General features: G+C 44.4%; 1 protein-coding gene across 2 annotated transcripts in view; it reads left to right on the forward strand.

The window, feature by feature from the left end:
• Positions 1-17896, forward strand: part of ATP7A (ATPase copper transporting alpha) — a 99032-nt gene extending 81136 nt beyond the window's left edge. For both annotated transcript variants that reach the window (XM_066584819.1, XM_066584821.1), the window contains exons 20-23: positions 5945-6148; positions 8862-8979; positions 11326-11428; positions 11662-17896. In XM_066584819.1, coding sequence (XP_066440916.1) covers positions 5945-6148; positions 8862-8979; positions 11326-11428; positions 11662-11938 — 702 coding nt within the window. In that variant the 3' untranslated portion in view covers positions 11939-17896. The remainder of the gene's footprint in view (positions 1-5944; positions 6149-8861; positions 8980-11325; positions 11429-11661) is intronic.
• Positions 17897-19802: the final 1906 nt, after the last annotated feature.

Here is a 19802-nt window from a genome sequence, read left to right on the forward strand (position 1 = left end):
TTTTTTTCTTTTTTCCCCATTTCTTTTTTTCCTCCCACCTGTTTAAAAAATCACAACTTGTCCCGCAAAAAACAAGCCCTCATATGGCCATGTCAATGGAAAAATGAAAAAGTTATGGCTCTTGAGACGCAACTGCAAAACTAGTTGAAATTCAATGATTAGACCATTTTAAAAAACCTGCCCTGGTGGGCACGACAGGGTGGTAGGAAACCTGCCACTCAAGGGGTTAAATGCCTAAACCTCATTTACTATGCGTTCACTTCTCGCTGACTTCCAGTCAGTATAAAAAACATCACAGGATTCTCGCAGAGTGTAAATGCTCCCTGCTTCACATAGAAGGGGGAGCGCTGAGTGAGAAGCCCGCGATCCAGCGATGATCTGCCCGCCTAAATGCCCTGCACAAGCGCTAATAAAATTATCGTTGCCATCAGCGCTCTGCAGTTGTTTCGACGACGGTCGTCCCGTCTGAATGGGACATTGCTCCTTTCTTTCATCCATCTAAATCTGGTGGTGGGATCTCAGGATCACATGTGCACTGGATCCCGTCCGGCCACCATCACCACTCTGTTCTGCTATTTCTTTCCATAGAACAGATGGTCCGTTTTTCTGGCAATGAACAGTAAACAACCAGAAGGCAGCAGAACCAATATCTGGAAATAAGCATCTTATGAATGAATGTGGTGTTGCAACTTCAAACACGTAGAAATAGGATTCCTGAGGGGCAAACACCCCTTTTAATATTAAAAAAATGCTTTGTAGCTATGATTCTAAGTAACCTACTGCAAGCTGCTAGCTCCATAGGCTGACTGTACACGGCGGTTAACCTCCTCCATACACCATGCGCAGGCGCAGTGGAGAAGGCTGGGTGATGCCTGCAGTCACGTGCACTTTCATAGTCCGCCATCTTGTGGACGGAGGAGCATTGAGGACGCGGCGCTCGCAGGTTGCAAGGCAAATAAGATTATGGGGTACATCAAAAGGGATAAAGATGTTCACTACTCTGCTGCATTTTTTTCTACATCTGCCTAAAACTTTTGCAAAGTAAAAAAAAAAGTTTTCAAGAAGAGAAGTGTTAATAGTTTATTTTAGTCAACAAACAAAATGCAAAGTGAATGAATGAAAGAGAAATGCTAATTGAATCATTACTTGTGACCATTAATGCCTTCAAAACCGCATCAGTTTATCTAGGTACATTTGCACAAGTTTTTGAAGGAACTCTGCAGGGAGGTTGTAATCCCAGATCTTCTGTGGGTGTCTGCTCGCTCCGATCCTTCTGTCTCTTCAAGTAATCCCAGACTGACTGGATGTTGAGTTCAGGGCTCTGTGGGTCCAAATATCCTCACTTCAAGGACTCCTTGTTCTTCCCAACGCTGAAGATAGTTGGTAATGACCTTTACTGTATGTTTGGGGTGGTTGTCCTCCTGCAGAACAGCCTTTCAGAGCCTCCCTGATGGTACTGTATGATGTAACAGTATCTGTATTTCTCAGCATTGAGGACACCGATAATCCTGACTAAATCCCCAACTCCATTTGCTAAAATGCCGCCACAGACTTGTAAGGAATCTTCACTGTTGCCTGCAGACACTCGTTATTCTGCCATTGTCCAGTCCTTCGGCGAACAAACTGCTTTCTGTTACAATCAAACATTTCAAATTTTGACTTGTCAGTCCAGAACACCTGCTCCCATTTCTGTGCACCCCCCCCCCCCTTTCCTATGTTTTTGTGCATAATTGAGTTGCTTGGCCTTGTTTCTGACTTTTTGGCCACAATTCTTCCATGAAGACCACTTCTGGCCAAACTTCTCCAAAGAGTAGATGGGTGTACCCGGGTCCCTCTGGTTTCTGCCAGTTCTGAGTAGGGTTGCCACCTTTTGTCACGAAAAAATACCGGCCATGGTTTTTAAAAGGGGGCGTGTTTTAGGGCATGGCTTATCACTGAATTCTTTTTCTCCTTTATCTCCTGGATCCTGTCCAGCGGCTGTGCGCATGTGTGGGATCCAGGCTAGCATGTTCTCACAGGCGGATCTTGGCCATTCAATGAATGACAGGTGAGAGCTGCCTGTGATTGGCTTAGCGCCTTAGCCAATCAGAAGCAGCTCTTTCAGCAGGCAGGGATTTGAATTCCCCGCCTGCTGAAAGAACATCAGTGCAGAGACGGGGACAGCGGAGAGAGGACGCTGCTGAGACCCAGCAGCTGAAGAAAGGTGAGTGTGATTTTTATTTATTTTTTTAATATATATATTTTACACCAGTTTGGGTTGTTTTTCAGGGAAGGGTTTATATTTAAAGCCCCTCCCTGAAAAACAATTACAGGGTGACGGCAGCTGGATCCTCTACCGCAGCTGTCACAGATAACAGCTGCGCTAGGGAATTCTTTATTCCCCGCGGGGATGAAGAACTACTTTGACGCATCTGTCACATCTCTGACATGTGCAGCAGGGAATTAATTCTTTATTTCCCCCGGGGATGAAGAAATCATCTGCCGCATGTGTATTGCTGGAAAAATACAGGCCGGGTGGCAACCCTAGTTCTGAGCTGATGATGCTGCTTGACAGCTTTCGATTTAGAAGGGATGTAAGCATGATCTCTCTCCCCAGTCGTCTCCATGACTGCACCACCTGAGGTTGCTAGATATGCCTGCAACGTGCAATGTTTTGTAGCCCATGTTTCCCTATGGACCCTTTCTGTTGCATCGCACGAAAACACTGTTTTCGTGCAGTGCAATGCAACTTTTACAGTAGAAAATCCTACTGTTTGTTCTAAACTCAGCGCTAGCTGCATAGAAAAACAAACAAAAAAGCACACATCACTTAAGAGGCGCTGTCCAGGGCCGCCGCACATCTCTCGAAGCTCCCCTGCACTTGCTTGAAGTTCTGCCGCAGCGCTTCCTGGTCAGGATTTAGAAAAAGTCTCAACTATATCGCATCGCCTTTGTGAAAGAGGCCTAAAGTTGCAGAAGTTGAAAATCTTAAATGATTTTTCAGTTGATAATGATTACAAAAAATTACTAATTAAAGCAATTGGGGTCACTCTTCTGAAAAAGATATGAGGCGGCTTCAGCCTTGCTTAAACCAAGAGTGGCAGCTACATGTGTAGCGAAGACTCTTTAATGTCTGGCTAAAAGAATTTAAAATTACAATTCTAAAACGGTACCCCTGTGAACAGATTCTAGACTCAGTCCTGGTTCTTAAATTGGCCACAAGCTTCTTGGCAGACACAACGGCAGAATCGGTCAAATCATCGGCACGCATGGCAGCCTTTATTAATTTTATGCCTGGCGCACATGCACAGAAGGCGGCGTTAGGTCCTGGCAGGACCAGAACGCCACAGGACATAGCGGAGGACGGAGGTGAGTACTTTCAGCTCCCCTCATGGATTCGATCCATGAAGGGAGATGAAACTTTTAACTTTAACTTTTTTTTTTTTACTTATGAGCGATCGTCGTGAGATCTAAAATCTCCCTGCTCCCGGTAGGGAGATGTCACCGTGGGCCACGGTATGCTTACGTAGCCTCACAGAGCACCACTTTTTACACCCCATCTCTGCCGCTGAGGTCAAGAAATAATCCAATGGTGAAACTTATCCTAAGCGGATAAGTCAAAAGCCAAAACCGAGGAACTCTGACGTTCCCAACTCGAGATAACCATCCAGCTTCTTCAATCTCTCGGCTGGATAATCATGGAGAAAAATCAGAAATGACTCCTGGTCATAGGCATAATCCTGGACTCCAGGAAACAACTTTATTTTTTCCCCACAAACAAAATATAATATCTTCAGCTGTAGCATGGGCCCAGTTTCGTACAAGAAATCTCTAGCACGCAATTCTTTCTATTTGGGACAAGAAACAGACTTTACTAGGCAAGGTGATGGTAATGGGGAAAACGGTAAAAATTTCCCCACTCTGGTGGCCATCAACCAACCACCCGATGAAGGGGGGTAGAATGGTTTCAAGATCCCTTAATTCCGATCCCAACAGATGTCAGCACTCTCGATTGGGAGGCTCCGCTAGAAGACCTTTGTTATCAAGGAACGTTGGTCTCAGAGCATCAAGAATCAGTCCTCAAATTTCAGAGAACTTTATACACTATGGAAAGCCCTCCAGCAGTCGGCAGACGTAACCAGGAGCCGACACCAATAGTATTCTCAGACAATATGGCAGCAGCCTACATTCATCACCAAGTACAAGGCATACCTCTCTACAGAGCATTGCGCAAAAGATCTTCAGCTGGGCGGAGCCATATGTTTCCATATCAGCAACTGGACCCTGAACCCTAAATACAAAGGCTCATTTTCTCAGCCTCCAAATAGTGTATCCAGTGGAATTGTCTCTCCCAACAGACTTTTTTGCTACAAGAAAAAAATCGCAAAGTGAAAAAACATTTTGTCCCTTAATCCACGAGATCCTTCTACCACTGTGGGTGTGTTTACACAGGACTGGGGACACGCACTAGTTCACACATACCCTCCAATTCCTCTGAGTGCCAGAGTACTCTAGAAGTTTCTCCACAAAATATGTCCTCTGATTATTGTGGTCCTGTTTTGGCCTGGGAGATGCTGATTCTTCCTGCTGGAAAGCTTGAGCATCCAAGATCTCCAACCATCCGACTTTTTCCAACCCTTCCAGATTTATCGAACCAGGGTCCATTAACCTATCAAAATATATCGACGGTTCGTCTCTCAACAGGAATACTGGAAACCCATGCTCTTAGGGAAGGATCCGTCAGACAGGGTGATCCAAACGTTGTAATCTAGTAGGAAAGATGCTACCAACCTGGGGGAGACCTTGCTGATGCAGTACAACAAGGGGCGATCACACCAAATATTGATTTGATAAGGATTTTTCTTTTGTTCAGTCACTTTGCATTTTCTTAATTGACAAAAATAAACTATTCACAATTTTCTTTTTGAAAGCGTTCTTATTTTGCAATATTTTTTCCACACCTGCCTAAATATTTGCACAGTACTGTACATAGTGAGAACCTTTGAAAATCACTATCCAGACCGCAAATGGAATATTGGGGAGATTCACTAGGCAAAATGCACCAGAATTCTGTTCTGATTTGCTATGGGGAAGAACTTGCTGATCGTTTGGGACTCACCACTGAGACCCTTGACCATCTCCAGATTGGGGGTCGTATGTCCTCCATCCTCCTTACTGTGGGGTTACTGCACCCCCTTCCCCTGCAGTGAGGAGGAGACTGATTGGAGTGCTGGTCATGCAAGTGCATTGGTGCTCCATTCACTTTCAGGTGGGCTGCAGATATACCCAAGTGACACCCACTCAGGTATTTTTGTCACTCCCAATGAAATAATGAAGTGCTGACTGTGATGCTCGGCCACCACTCCCTTCATGCTGACGTCCTTGCTGGGAAGTAAAAGCGACTCCCACAGTGACGTGCAGGACGGGACATGGGAGTCTGCTTTTGGAGATCTGCGGGAGTCTCAGCAATGAGACCCCCACCAATTGGCAATCTTGTAACAGCCCCTTTAATAAATCTGTTCCAATATAAAGGGTAGACATAGTAAAGCTAGTGCTAGTTCAAAGATGGGCAAGTAAAGTAATGAATGGGTGGACTACAATACCCAGAAAGGCATTTATGGGGAAAAAAGCTAACTGAGGATGTTTGATTATATACAAGTGTATGCTATAGATAATATTACAATATCAGATCTGGTTGACTTCTACTCAGCGGTGGACAAGAGGACAGCGCTTTCCATGCAACTAAAAAAAAAGTGACAGGAATGGAAGCCTTGTGAAACTACACTATTCTGCTTTTTACACGTTAAACCCCATCATGCCGCCTTTGCCATGCGAGCCAAAACCCTGCGATGAAGGTTGCGGGTGGAGGGGGAGATGTACATTTTACTATTTGTTGATTTTCAATAATGTATATTGCAATATTTATTTAAATACTTAATATATTTTAACCATTTTTTCCCCCAAGGTTGGAATAACTAAAGTATTTGCTGAGGTTCTTCCATCTCACAAAGTAGCCAAGGTAAAACAGCTGCAGGACCAAGGTACACGAGTGGCCATGGTGGGAGATGGAATCAATGACTCTCCAGCTCTGGCAATGGCCAATGTGGGAATTGCCATCGGTACTGGCACAGATGTAGCCATTGAAGCTGCAGATGTTGTGTTGATACGGGTAAGTTCTTAAGAAGTTACACATTCCCTTATATGTACTAATCATATACAACTAGGTAAGGCCGGTTTCACATCTGCGTAGAAACCTCCTGTTAGAGATTCCGTCGCAGATCCGTCTGAACATACCGGAAGAAAAAGTTCTGCATTCAGCGTGCTTTTTCAGTCCAAAAAGCGGGCAGACCCATTATAGTCAATGGGGTCCGCTCAGTGCTGTTCGGTTCCGTCCAGAGACTGAAGCGTTTAGCTGCAGGGATTTCCCTCTCCTGCTTCCCTAATGGAGCAGGTAAGCGGAATTCCCAGCGGAGATGTGAAACCACCCTAAGCTGGATACAGTATGCCAGCAGTACTTGACCTACTTGATGGTGGTTTCCACTTTGCAAGATTTTTTTTTTTCTTTAAACATGTATTACATAGAGTGAAACAAACTGAAAAAATGGAATGAAAACCGTATTGAAAGTAAACGCAGCTATATTATGATTAGTGATACTAGTCTCGATCGGCTGGGTGATAAAATCGACCTGATTTTCGCTAAATTGGATTAGGTTAGTCCATGCTTGCTTTTGATCCCCCCTTCCCAAGGGGGGGGGGGGGGAATTCCCTAATGCCTGGTACAGAGGTCAGCATTCGGCCAAGGCACCTTAATAATGTCACCAAATGTGTCTTCCATCTTACATAGCGGCAGCACTTTGGATTCCTGCATTACATGACCCAGCCATAAATAACATGGGCACTATGTTGGCTGCGGCTATTTTACAGTTCGGCACAGGACAGAGAAACTGCAGCATATTGGGGGGAACATAGAAGCTGCATCACATTTATATGTCTATAGAAAACGTGCTCTGTACTTGGGACAAGAGAGTCTACAGAGGATCTACTGCTGCTGGTGAGAGAAATTGTACACTAGCACAGAAAAAAATGGGTTGTACTATAGGGACCAGAGAAGTTGCATCAACTTTATATGCATTAACACAAGGTGCTGTGGGCTTTGGGAGAGATACTTTGTAACATAGTATGTAAGGCCGATTACTCCCCAATGTTGATCCAGAAGAATGCGAAAAAACCCAATGAGGTAGGAGCCAAATTTTCCTATTTAAGTGAAAAAATGCCTTCTAGATTTCAGTCTAACAGTCAGAATAATCCCGGATCACCGACCCTGCTGAGTAGTCAGTGATATAACATGTAAAATTGTAACACTCAAGAAAGGCGTCCAGACCCCTCTTATATTCTTATTGTATCACCATCACCACGTCCTTAGGCAGAGACTGACCTAGTCTCACTGCCCTTACAGTAAAGAACCCCCTTCTATGTTCTGGAAACCTTCTATCATCTAGGAGTGCCCCCTTGTTAATGCCACAGTCCTGGGTATAATAGATGATGGGAAAGATCTCTGTATTGTCCTCTAATATATCTATTTGAGTACCCCCTTGTTACAGTCTTGGGTATAATCGATGATGGAGGAGATCTCTATACTGACCCCTGATAAATATCCCCCCCCATCTCCCCTCTTTCGCGCGCTCCCCCGCACCCCCCTCTCCCATGATAGGAGCCGGCATGAAAGCATACAGGCTCTATATGGTGTCCTGCAGCATATCGCGCCTTGTTTGCTAAAACAGCCTTTAGATCATGCAAACTCCAGTGTTGTGAAGACATTCCTGTGACTCTCTTGTGTGTGCGGCCGAGCATTATCCTGCTGAAAAATGCCTCTTGGAAGCCTCCATGAGAGAAACACAAGTGGCTGTAGGATGTCCTGAACATATCGCAGCTGTCATGGTCCCCCGTACCACTACTAGGGGGGACCGACTGTTGTATGTGAAACCCCAAGGCCATTATACCAGCAGTGGGGCAGGATTGAGGCGCTCACCCCGAGGTCTCCAGACAGGAACACTGCCATCGTCAGCGCCCAAACTAAACCTGGATTTGTCATTGAAGACAGTCGGGTTCCACTCCGTAGCAGTCCAGTTTTTTTTCGCTGACTACACCACTGCAAACACAGGTGATGGTGGGTGTCAGAGGCCTTACATGTAATGGGGATCATGAGACCAAATTTCCTTCAGCCAAGCGCCTGGAAATGATTCCGACACACACTGGGGTGTAACGATGGCGCCACCTGTCTCTGGATGGCGGACAACAAAGCATTTGGAGCTGCTTGTCGAATGATCAGGCAATCCTCTCTACTGGTGGTCTGTATGGTCTGTAGGGGGCGTCCTGAGCACAGGCGCCTTGTTTGCCTTCACAAATCTGCTGCCAGTACCTCCTAACAGTCTGGTCAGAACGGCCGGTGGGGAATAATTCATCGATAACGACCATCCAGCTTCTCACATCCCAATAACGCGCCCCTCTCAGACTCTACTATCTGGTCGAAACCTAGTGGTCGTCAAGCTCTACACAAGGAGCCTCTGAGGGCCTTTTATAGGCTTCAGTTGCAGAGACCATTCATCTAATTACCCCACAACTCCAATAATTGGCGTATTTGCCTGGAATGGAAGTGCATGCCGAGTTTTGCAGCAAAACTACAACTTCTTGGAGAGTGATTTAAATTTTTTGTGTGTGTGTATATATATATATATGTGTGTATATATATATATATATATATATGTATATGTATATGTATGTATGTGTATATATATATATATATGTATGTATGTATATGTGTGTGTGTGTGTATATATAATATTTCTCATTCTGAGAGTTAAATATATGTCTTTCTCATGCAGAATAATCTCCTGGATGTTGTCGCCAGCATTGACTTATCACGCAAGACTGTGAAAAGAATAAGAATAAATTTTGTTTTTGCCTTGATTTACAATCTCATTGGTATCCCTATAGCGGCAGGTATGTAATCCACAGCCCTTATTTATGAACTGGAGGATTTAGTCAGCCCTTTAAAGCCCTTTCACACAGGAACATTAAGAGAAAAAAAAGAGCAACAATGAACAATTATTGTTTAGTGTAAATGCCGCCAATGATAGACAGGTGTGCGGTGGTAACTTTTTTCATCATTCATTTTATGCAGGCATTACAATCATCATTGGCTTATTCACTAATCATTCGGTTTAAATACCGTTCTTCCTGTCGTTCTCATTCACTTATACAGTGAGTGCACAAGTTCTCAAGCCAACAATGTATCTGCTGGTATAAACAGGCTCCACAAGCGAACTCTGACATTGTTCGTCCGTTCACATGAGAAATCGGCAGATCTAAACAGACCTCTGGCTTTACCAAGCACAGTTTCATTAACTTGAGATAGTATCATAGTATTTTAGGCTGTAGGGAGACAATGTCTATCCAGTTTAGCCTGTTTCCACCCCCCTTCTTGGTCCAGGGGAAGGCAAAAAAAACCCCAATGAGGCAGAAGCCAATTTAGCCTATTTGGGGGAAAAAAATTCCTTCCTGACTCCATATTGGCAGTCAGGATAATCCCTGGATCAACGATTTGAAAAGTTCCTACCTGACTCCAAGACCCGGATCAACAACCCCGCTGGTTATTTAATGTTTATATCCTGTAATATCATAGCGCTTTAGAAAAACATCAAGTCCCCTCTTAAACTCCTGTATGGATTTTGCCATCACAGCGTCCTCAGAGTTCCACAGTCTCGCTGCTCTTACAGTAAAGAACCCCCTTGGTGGCCCAATCAGAGTATGAACCATTTATTGCCAGTTCTTTACCCAGATCTCATTTTATATATCAGCCTAATATGTGGCACCGTGTCAAATATAGCTTTTGTTAGATCCAAGCCATAATTATGAATAGCTTTTGTATCTAAAAAAATGTTTATATCCCCTGATATTCCAGATCTGATGTTAGAATAGCGCCACCTGCTGTGCCTATTGAAGAGCCTTCCTGTGATTGGTCCACCTCAGTAAATGTTTCACTAGTCACATCTTTGTCTCACTTCTCTGTGGTAACACCATCTCACTCATCACTTGCTTCAACTTCTTTGTTGTCAAAAGAGATGCTGCAAAACTTCATACGCAGCCGCTCCCCAGACCAGGGATCCTGCCCACATACCCAGCGAGCAGAGAGGGAAGCAACAATAAACAGGGTACAATGGGTATTACTGAGGTGGACACAATAGACAGTAGTAGAAAACAGAACCTCCAGCACTTCCATGGATACCAGAATAAAAACCGTATTTTATTTAGATGACATGGATAAAAAACATCTTCCAAAAAAATTTTTGGGCACTTACATGTTTCGAACAGAGTTCTTCTTCATAGAATAAGATTCATAGATGCGAGGAATGAGAACTCTGCTCGAAACATGTAAGTGCAAAACATTTTTGGGAAGATGTTTTTATATCCCTGAAGTCCTAAATAAAATACGGTTTTTATTCTGCTATCCATGGAAGTGCTGGAGGTTCTGTTTTCTACTGCTCAGGGGTGTGCTTGCACCTGTTCGTGCACCCGACTGCTTTGGTGTCCGTGCAGTGAGCTGGCAATTGGATTTACAATACATAATAGGTTGCGCTATTCAAAGATTAGCACTGGAATATTTGGGGACAGAAACTTTATTTTTTTAAATAAGTGTAAAGCCGAAAAAAAAAAAGTATAAATATGGTCTGGATTTAAGTATAAACAATATTTTTCCTGGGACAACCTATTTAGTATTGATAGCTACCCTTATGATGGGCCATCCATATTTGGTGGGGTTCTAACCTCTGCAGAAAGGTGCAGGTTTCAAAGTACACCTTCCAGGATGAGAGTCCTTCCTAGTAGACAGAGGCAAAGGGGCTGTACCTGATCCTGAAGCATGTTCCTCCCTTGAATGCGATGAGCTGGAATATTAGACAGACATTCTAGACTAACCAGCAATCAAAACTTGATGGCTGCTGCCATAGATATAGAATTCACAGAATGTTACATTTGGAAGGGTCATTGGGTCCTCCGGGTAAATCGGATCCATCCCCCTGCTCAATGCAGGATCACAAAATCATTCCAGACAGATGTCTTTCCGGCCTCTGAACACTTCCATTGAAGGAGAACTCCCCACCTCCCATGGCAACCTGTTCCACTCATTGATCCCTCTGCACTGTCTAATATCTAATCTGTGTCTCAGAGAACCCCTATCACTAAATAGATGCTACAGGCTGTTTTACATATAGTAGCTGGGGTTAGGAGTTAAGATAATTCACATCCATTTATTTGATATATGACTAACTATGTTCACTGTTCTTGCAGGTGTGTTCATGCCGGTTGGTTTGATTTTGCAGCCCTGGATGGGATCTGCAGCTATGGCCGCCTCTTCAGTCTCTGTTGTTTTTTCCTCTTTGCTGCTAAAACTGTAAGTCAATTGTCATTCCCCTTTTGCTACCAGGGATTTGTGTAACAAAATATTTGATTGTTGACATGGTTTTAGTTTCTTCTTGTTCTACGGTATCAATAACATGTGCCGATTAACATGCATCATATGCAGCCAGATAGAAGTAAGCCACTGGTAGCTGCATGAGTATCGGCCATAGATGGGGACAAGCTATACAAAACCAACTAAATACATGTCTATTCCTGTTTGTGCAGTTACCGCAAGCCAAGTCGTGAGAAACTGGAACTGCGAGCTCAAGGTCAGTTGAGGCAAAAGTCCCCATCAGAAATTAGCGTTCACATTGGGATCTCGGAAAACCGGAGAAGTTCCCCAAAGCTTAGCATGTTGGATCGCTTTGTGCACTACAGCCGCGCTTCCATCAACTCCTTTCTGTCTGATAAACATTCTCAGCAGAGCGTCCCTCTAAATGATCCTGACAAACATACACTACTTCTCGAAGACCCGGGAGGGGAAGAAGACACTTTCCTATGATCAGAAGCACCAAATAACTCTAAAAGATAGAGAACTGTCAGTACTTGAGTCACTCAATACACATAAATGGAAAAATATACCTAAGAGCCAGTGTTGAAGGACTTCTTACTGGGCCTTGGACACTTGTCACAATGACTTACCAATGAGCCTTTTGTAGCTGACTTATCAATGCAATGCAGTGCCAGAAGCCTTGTGGTAGCAAGGTTCTTAAAGCTTATGTGCCTTATTGCTATCAGGACACTTGACAATACTGTCATCCCATTAACATCTGCTCAATCTTTACATTCTCCCATTGAATGGGCACAAACTTTTATTCCCATTTTTTTTAACTTGAGTCACACATGTGATCTCGGATACAACGGGCTACTGGGATGGTTTCTATCTACCAAATCTTAATAGAAAATCTACATTCATAATCAATGTTAACATTTTGTAAAAGCAATGGTGATTTGTTTTGTTATGGTTAGTATCTCTCCATGTTTAGTGAGATATCTCACTATATATCTCTCACACGTCGCATATGATTGTACTACTGCACTTCCTAAAGGAACATCATTGCTAGATAAAGTTAGCTTCACAAATAGAAAATTCCCTGAAATCAGACACTAATCAGATGCTAGAAGCCACAAAGAGGATATAAGAAACGAGCCAAATAAGCTGTTCATGCCAAGAAAGACTGTTTTGACTTATTACAAGTGTTTGTGAAGAGTCGCATGTTCTGTGCTCCCATACACCGTATTCTTCGGACTATAAGACCGACCTAAGGTTTAGTTGGAAGAAAAGTAAGGAAAAAATATTTCAAACCAACTGGTGTGCAAAAAAGTTCAATAAAGTAGACATCTGCAGCCGACACATTGTTATGGGGGACCTTTGCGGCCAACACTATGATTTATGGACATGGTGGTCTTGACTATAATGAAGAATATATGTAGATATTAAGGAGGAGGTGGCAGAGAGGGGTATTTGTACCTTGAATATTATACTGGCTTTCACTTGCCTGTTTGTTAACAGTACGGAGCAGGATACTGACAGGAGGACTTGTACTATTATGGTGGCTTCCTATTGTTTGGTCAGCCTGCCTGTGTACAGATCAGGGGATATGTGCGACTGATTGTAGATGGACAGAGTGCATAGCCTATTCTCTGCCCCTTTGTGTATTACACTCCAAGCCCCTGCAACCGCGGGGTACTGGAGACATGAGAAGTGGGATTAGAAAAAGATGATAACTGCTAGAATGCAGGGCAGATTTTTAGTGCAGAGACCTCTCCTAGGCCATCCAACTTTCCTAAAAGGCTCCATTAACCCTTTCCAATCCAATTTGTATATGGTTTTCCTAGGGGGCTTACTCTTTTTCTGCCGTTATACAACGGCGCTATATGCTGGCTAAAGCCAGTACTGCATGAGCTGACACGTAGGATAGGCTCCGACAGCAGAGAGGCTGGCAATATACAGTAAGAGAACCCCGACGGACGTCTACCAACAACGGAGCTGTACAGCCTTAACCCTTTCCAGTCCACTGTCTGACCTGTGAAGACATTAGGGTTTAATAGATTAGAGATATCCCACCTGATGCAATTCCTCCACTCTTTGAAGCATCCGCTGCCCTTTCCCCCAGCCTTCACACTCCAGTCAGTTCTGCTGCACATCCCCCAGCCTCCACACTGCAGTCAGTCCTGATGAACATCTAGAGACAGAGACAGCATGGATTTGTAACAAACAAGTCATGTCAGACAAATCTAATTTCCTTCTATGACAGAATCGCTGACTGGGTTGATCAGGGAAATGCAGTGGATATTGTATATCTTGACTTTAGTTAAGCATTTGACAAAGTATCTCCTACCATACTTATTGAAAAAATTACCAAATATGGGATTGACAAGGCAATTGTTAGGTGGATTCACAACTGGCTGAGTGATCGTACTCAACGATAAATGGCTGCACATCCAAGTGGAAAAATGTATCAAGTGGGGAACTACAAGGCTCTGTCCTAGGCCCAGTGTTGGTCAACATTTTTATAAATGATCTAGAGGAGGGAATTCATGGGAAACTGATCAAATTTGCCGACGACACAAAGGTAGGAGGGATAGCTAACACTAGGGAAGAGAGAGAATATTCAAAAAGATCTAGAAAAGCTTCACAGTGGTTGGCGACTAACAGAATGGTATTTAACAAGGAGAAATGCAAAGTCGTACATCTGGGCAAGAAAAATGAAAAATGCACATACCGAATGGGAGGAATTGAGCTAAGCAGCAGCATATGTGAAAAAGACTTGGATATACTAATAGATCATAGACTGAACATGAATCAACAATGTGATGCAGCAGCCAAAAAGGCAAACACAATTCTGCGATGTATTAAGAGAAGCATAGAGTCTAGATCACGTGAAGTCATTATCCCCCTCTACTCTTCCTTAGTCAGACCTCATCTGGAATACTGTGTCCAGTTCTGGGCAACCCCACTTTAAAAAATACATAAACAAACTGGAGCAAGTTCAGAGAAGAGTTACCAAGATGGTGAGCAATCTGCAAATCATGTCCTTTGAGGAACGGTTAAAGGATCTAGGAATGTTTAGCTTGCAGAAGAGAAGGCTGAGAGGAGACTTAATAGCTGTCTACAAATATCTGAAGGACTGTCACAGCGCAGAGAGATCAGCCCTATTCTCATCTGTACAAGGAAAGACGACGCAATGGGATGAAACTGCAAGGGAGGAGACACAGATTAGATATTAGACAGTGAGGGGGATCAATGAGTGGAACAGGTTACCACGGGACGTGGTGAGTTCTCCTTCAATGGAAGTGTTCAAACAATGGCTGGACAAATATCTGTCTGGGATGATTTAGTGAATCCTGCACTGAGCAGGGGGTTGGACCCGATGACCCCGGGGGTCCCTTCCAACTTTACCTTTCTATGACATTCCCAGCCTCCACACTGCAGTCAGTCCTGCCGCCCCTTTCCCCAGCCTGCACACTACAGTTAGTCCTGATGTAAAAGAGCCCTTATAGTCAGACGAATATGGTAAGCGTTTAATGTGTAACCTGCAGCTCATCGCTCTTTATTCTTCCTTTAAAGGGCAGCTCCCAGAATATCTATATAAAAGCCCCTGATGTGTTTTAAAAAGGTGAAATTTATTTTAAATACCTTATTTCAGTACCATTATGAAAGATTGTTGGTACATACCATTTCTTCACATGCGCAATGTAATTGTTACTATCCTAACAGCCAATAAAATGCACTTTTCCTCTTAGGGCGGGTTCACACACCATGGAGCAATGTACAGAGCAGTGTAAGTGGGTACTGGTGCATTATGTCTCCACTGGAAATGTTGACATGCTGCACTAGTAGCTATGGGTTGGGCTGGCTCAGTTGAAGGTCACGCCCAAATGTTGCCCATTGGCTGATGCTCCCACACCTCTGCACAGCCACGCCCATCTCCAAGCTATTCTCACTCCAACAACTGCAGACAGTCTCCATTCATGTGACAGCAGAGCCACGAAGGAGATGTGCGGCCGCCAGAGACAGTGTGAGCCGGCCCAGGACTACACATGGGAGGCCACCGGCGGAGACTGTGACAACCGGGCAGCGTGGCCACGAAGGGTGATGTGTGGAGAGTGAGAGCCGGGTTGGAACTGCAGATGGGAGCCCGATGCCGGAGACTGTGACAGCCGTCCCAGGACCGCAGATGGGAGGCTGACAAGCCGAAGCAGAGCGTATGCGGGAGCTCAGAGGGGAGGGCGGCGGCAAAGATGGTCACAGTGTGTCTGACACGGGAGATGGTAGGGCGACAGGGACAGTGGAGCCAGGAGGCGATTGGGAGGCCGCCCGGGGCGAGCAGGGGAAAGGGAAAATGGGAGTCTGGCGGAGACAGTGACAGCGGGGTCGGGAGCAGACCTGAAATGGGAAGCTAGCGGGGACAGTGAAAACAGGGTTGGGAGCTACATATGTGTTTGCAGTTCTGGAGCGGACATGGGAGCCCAGCCTGAAAAGTCCATGCGTCCAGCATCCAATCAGCACCTGTGGGCATCACATGCATGTCAACCCGGTTTCTCTATTGGGTGCAGAAATGCTGCCGAATTTATTTGTTGCAATACAGTGAATTTTGCGCATGTGGATTTTGGTGCAGATTCTTTTCTGCGACGTGTAAACCCTTACTCTGGAGCAGAGTAGAAAATTCAGTGCGACATTTGATTAAATGCTATCTGGTCTCTATAACAACACTTAACTGCCAATGCATAGTGTGTAGGTGAGTCGGTTTTTTTTCGGTGAGCCAAATGGTTACAACTCTTCCCACTTGTAACTTTATTCAAATGATCAAAAGTTAGTTTTTGCCAGACTTAGACTTGGTGCACATTTAAGAAGAGCTCCTTGTGGACATGTTAACTTTATGCATATGGCACCAAAGTGTCCTTTTGTCCTCCACTGTGCATTGGCATAACTTTTTCGCAAATTATATGTAAGTGCAGCAAGCTCCACTTCCCTGTACAGAGGACCACCACAACACAACCTATTGTATAATATGCTGCTTTCTTCGTTTACAACGGTGGTACCCTACAGCTGTCATATCACGTCTGGAATGTATGCTTCATACAGGAGGCGTGAAGTTGGTGTACACCAACGCTAAGGCTGAGCACCGGACCAGACATGGAAAAGGTTCCTGTAAGCTGCTATCACCAGTTGGATCAGCTGATGTGTATGGAGGCCAGCTTGCAAATATCAGGGAAGAGGGGGAGCTGAGTATACGTGTTTATGGTGCCGCCGGCAGAAAGCCTCATGATACTGACCATTTGTTTTTACTGGAAATATACTTTAAACATAAAAAGAGGAATTTTATATAGAACTTGGAAACTCTCATTCAATGTATTGTTGTTTTTTCACTTAAAGGGGTTTTCCAGGGAGAATACTATTGATGTCTCCTCAGGATAGGTCATCAATAGTTGATCGTTAGGCGTTCTGAGCGACGGATCCCAAACGATCAGCTGATTGTGCGCCTGCTGACAGCACTGCAATTACAGAGGGGTCGGAGTGGATGTTTCTACTCTGACCTCTGTGAAGCGGCTGGTGCTTGTAACTGCAGGCACGGCTTGCGTTGATTTCAATGAGAGCTGCACTTGCAGTTACAAGCATCGGCCACTAGAGACTTCTGCTGCTTCTGCTCTGACCTCTTTGTAACATTGTCTCCCTGTAGCCTAACTGTTACTATGTCCATCTAATTCCGCCAGTTTCCACTCCTCCCTTGTTGGTGCAGAGAAATTGTGTAAAGCCCCTTTAGGCCGGCTGCAATGACCAGATTTGCATGGCGGAATCCAGCACGGGCGTCAACCTCCGGGTGCCACAGCAAAGTGCTTTTATCTGCACACGAGCAGAAATTAATTGCAATTTTCTGCTCGCAGAGGAAAAATCAGAGTCAATGCAAGCCGACCGCCCTGCTGCCCATCTGCAATTGACATTGCAGAAAGGTTGCGGATTCCATATCATCGCTAGGCGATGGTGCGGGGAAAAGCAAGGGTTTGGAAGAAAAAAAAAATCTGTGCATGTCTTCACGGCTCACTGGCTGGACCATCAGCAGTACATAAGGCAACCTGCGCATAAAAAGAAATGCCAGGTACGCGGGGCACCAGCTGGGCACAGGGTCGGACCCAGTGCAGGATCCTGCAGCCGGCCTTAATGAGCAGTAGCTACATTTCACAGTACACTCTGTGTTTTGGAATGTTGTGAAGTTCTAGCAGTAATGTCTGTAACATTTATATTTATTGTTTTTATTTTCTTTTTTGAGACAAATGATCATCGACCGTATTTTTAATTACATGAAGGCCTCCACTTGTCATGTTTCTTCATTTTGTTTTAATCAGCTGAATGTAAACTGATTATTTTTTTCTCCTTGCCTAGGGTTAAATAAAGAGCGGACAGATAAACTGCCTTAAAGGCGGATACAGCAAGTCAATTAGCACGACTTTAAAACAACTATATGGTGCAATTATTGTGTTTCATGTGAATGGTTGCTTGTACAATCGTTCAGTCACTAAATGCCCTTTTACACGGCACGATTATCGTTCTGGTTGGTCCGGCTCCTTCGGGGTTTTGAATGATAATCGTCCCGTGTAAAAGCATGCGGAGACTAAGTGACTGGACGAGCAGGCTTAAAATCCAGAACCACCATCATTCAGTGTAACCAGCAGTAGGTCAGCACTGAGCAGCCGCTGCTTACAGTAAATGGAGAGGGGCGGGGGAGAGCGGGAAGAGAACTCTCCTTCAGCCGCCCTGCTGGCTGCTGCTTACAGTGTAATGGAGAGGGGTGGGGGGAGAACTGGGAGAGAACCCTCCTCCAGCCGCCCTGCTGGCCGCTGCTTACAGTGAATGGAGAGGGGTGGGGGGAGAACTGGGAGAGAACCCTCCTCCAGCCGCCCTGCTGGCCGCTGCTTACAGTGAATGGAGAGGGGTGGGGGGAGAACTGGGAGAGAACTCTCCTCCAGCCGCCCTGCCTCCCTGCTGTGAGCGATCAAGCGATGTTCACTCCTGTGTAACCGCAGCGATTACACACGGGGATGATGGGCATCGCTTGCATCATAGCTCGTACTGTGTAACGGGCCTTTACTCCCTCCTCCATACATGTTCCATTCTTGTTGACAGTGCTCCCTGTTTCTTCAAGGGCAAGAAGCACTGCTGATAATCTTTGTACCTGTATAAAAGATGCAAGAAAAGCCCCTTGTTTTATCATTTGATTGTTGTTGCCTTTTTATATGGATGTGTTTTTATTCTATGTTCACAAACCTAATGTAAAAAAATATTGATTTACCTTTCATACCAAGATCCTAAATGACGCTGCTTCTTATGGACACATGTTTTATGGACAAGCGCAGACACGGTTGGGGCAGTAAAGGCTTCTGAGCTGCTATTATTTAGGGCGTTATGCAACTACAAAAGAGGTGGATAGACCCAACATAGAGTTCGCCTGTAGATTCAGTGATACACGGAGGAAATGTCAGAGCGTCCCAGGAGCCGGTCTTCACGGTTGGGATGCAATGTTTACATTTAGGATGAAGCCATGTAACGTCCTTGTACAATGTCAAATAGAGCAACTACTTAGTTCACATCAGATATGATTTTACAATTGTTGGTATCGACAGATTTATTTCTGAGTGTCTAGAGCTAATGGAGTTGCCTACGTTATTTAAATTGTAGCTAAAGGAGGTCACAACGGTAAAAAATAAGGAGCTGCTGCCTTTCCCGGCTGTAATGTGTAAAGGCTGCAGCAGCCTGTCTCCTCCCATAAACGGTAATCACAGAAGATCCCTAAAATCAAATCTTAATATATATTAAAAACACTGGGCTGGGAACAAATCATGAATAATGACAAAAAAAAAAAAAAGAAACAAGTATACTCGTGCGTGTCACACTATTCCAATGGGGAAAATTCTATACGGGACTATCTTGATTCGTCTTAAATATCAAACTTTATTTTATTTTATTTGGTTTTTAGAATAAATATGCCATGGAAAACAATAGAGCGCTCCCGGTAATGTCTGAGATCAGTCCCAAAATCTATGGGGTTCGTGATAATCAAGCTGACTGTAGGTATAGTATGGTCTAGTAGTCCACCCCCTTTTTAGATTAGTGTGTTCTGGGCTGATTTACCGGACAAACCATCTATAATAGATACGAACTTAGCCTAAATAGACGAGGGAAAGAATCCTATCCTGATGATCGCAAGTGTAAATGCGGTACGGTAAAAGTCGGCCTCCAACAAGGGAGGTCTACTGAACTTAGAGAGAGATTCAGATTAGAGATGAGCGAACTTACTCAGCCACGCCCCTTTTTCACCCGAGCGCCATGATTTTCGAGTACTTCCGTACTCGGGTGAAAAGATTCG

Source organism: Eleutherodactylus coqui, chromosome 12 (assembly GCF_035609145.1).
Source record: "Eleutherodactylus coqui strain aEleCoq1 chromosome 12, aEleCoq1.hap1, whole genome shotgun sequence".
In the NCBI taxonomy this organism is placed as follows: domain Eukaryota; kingdom Metazoa; phylum Chordata; class Amphibia; order Anura; family Eleutherodactylidae; genus Eleutherodactylus; species Eleutherodactylus coqui.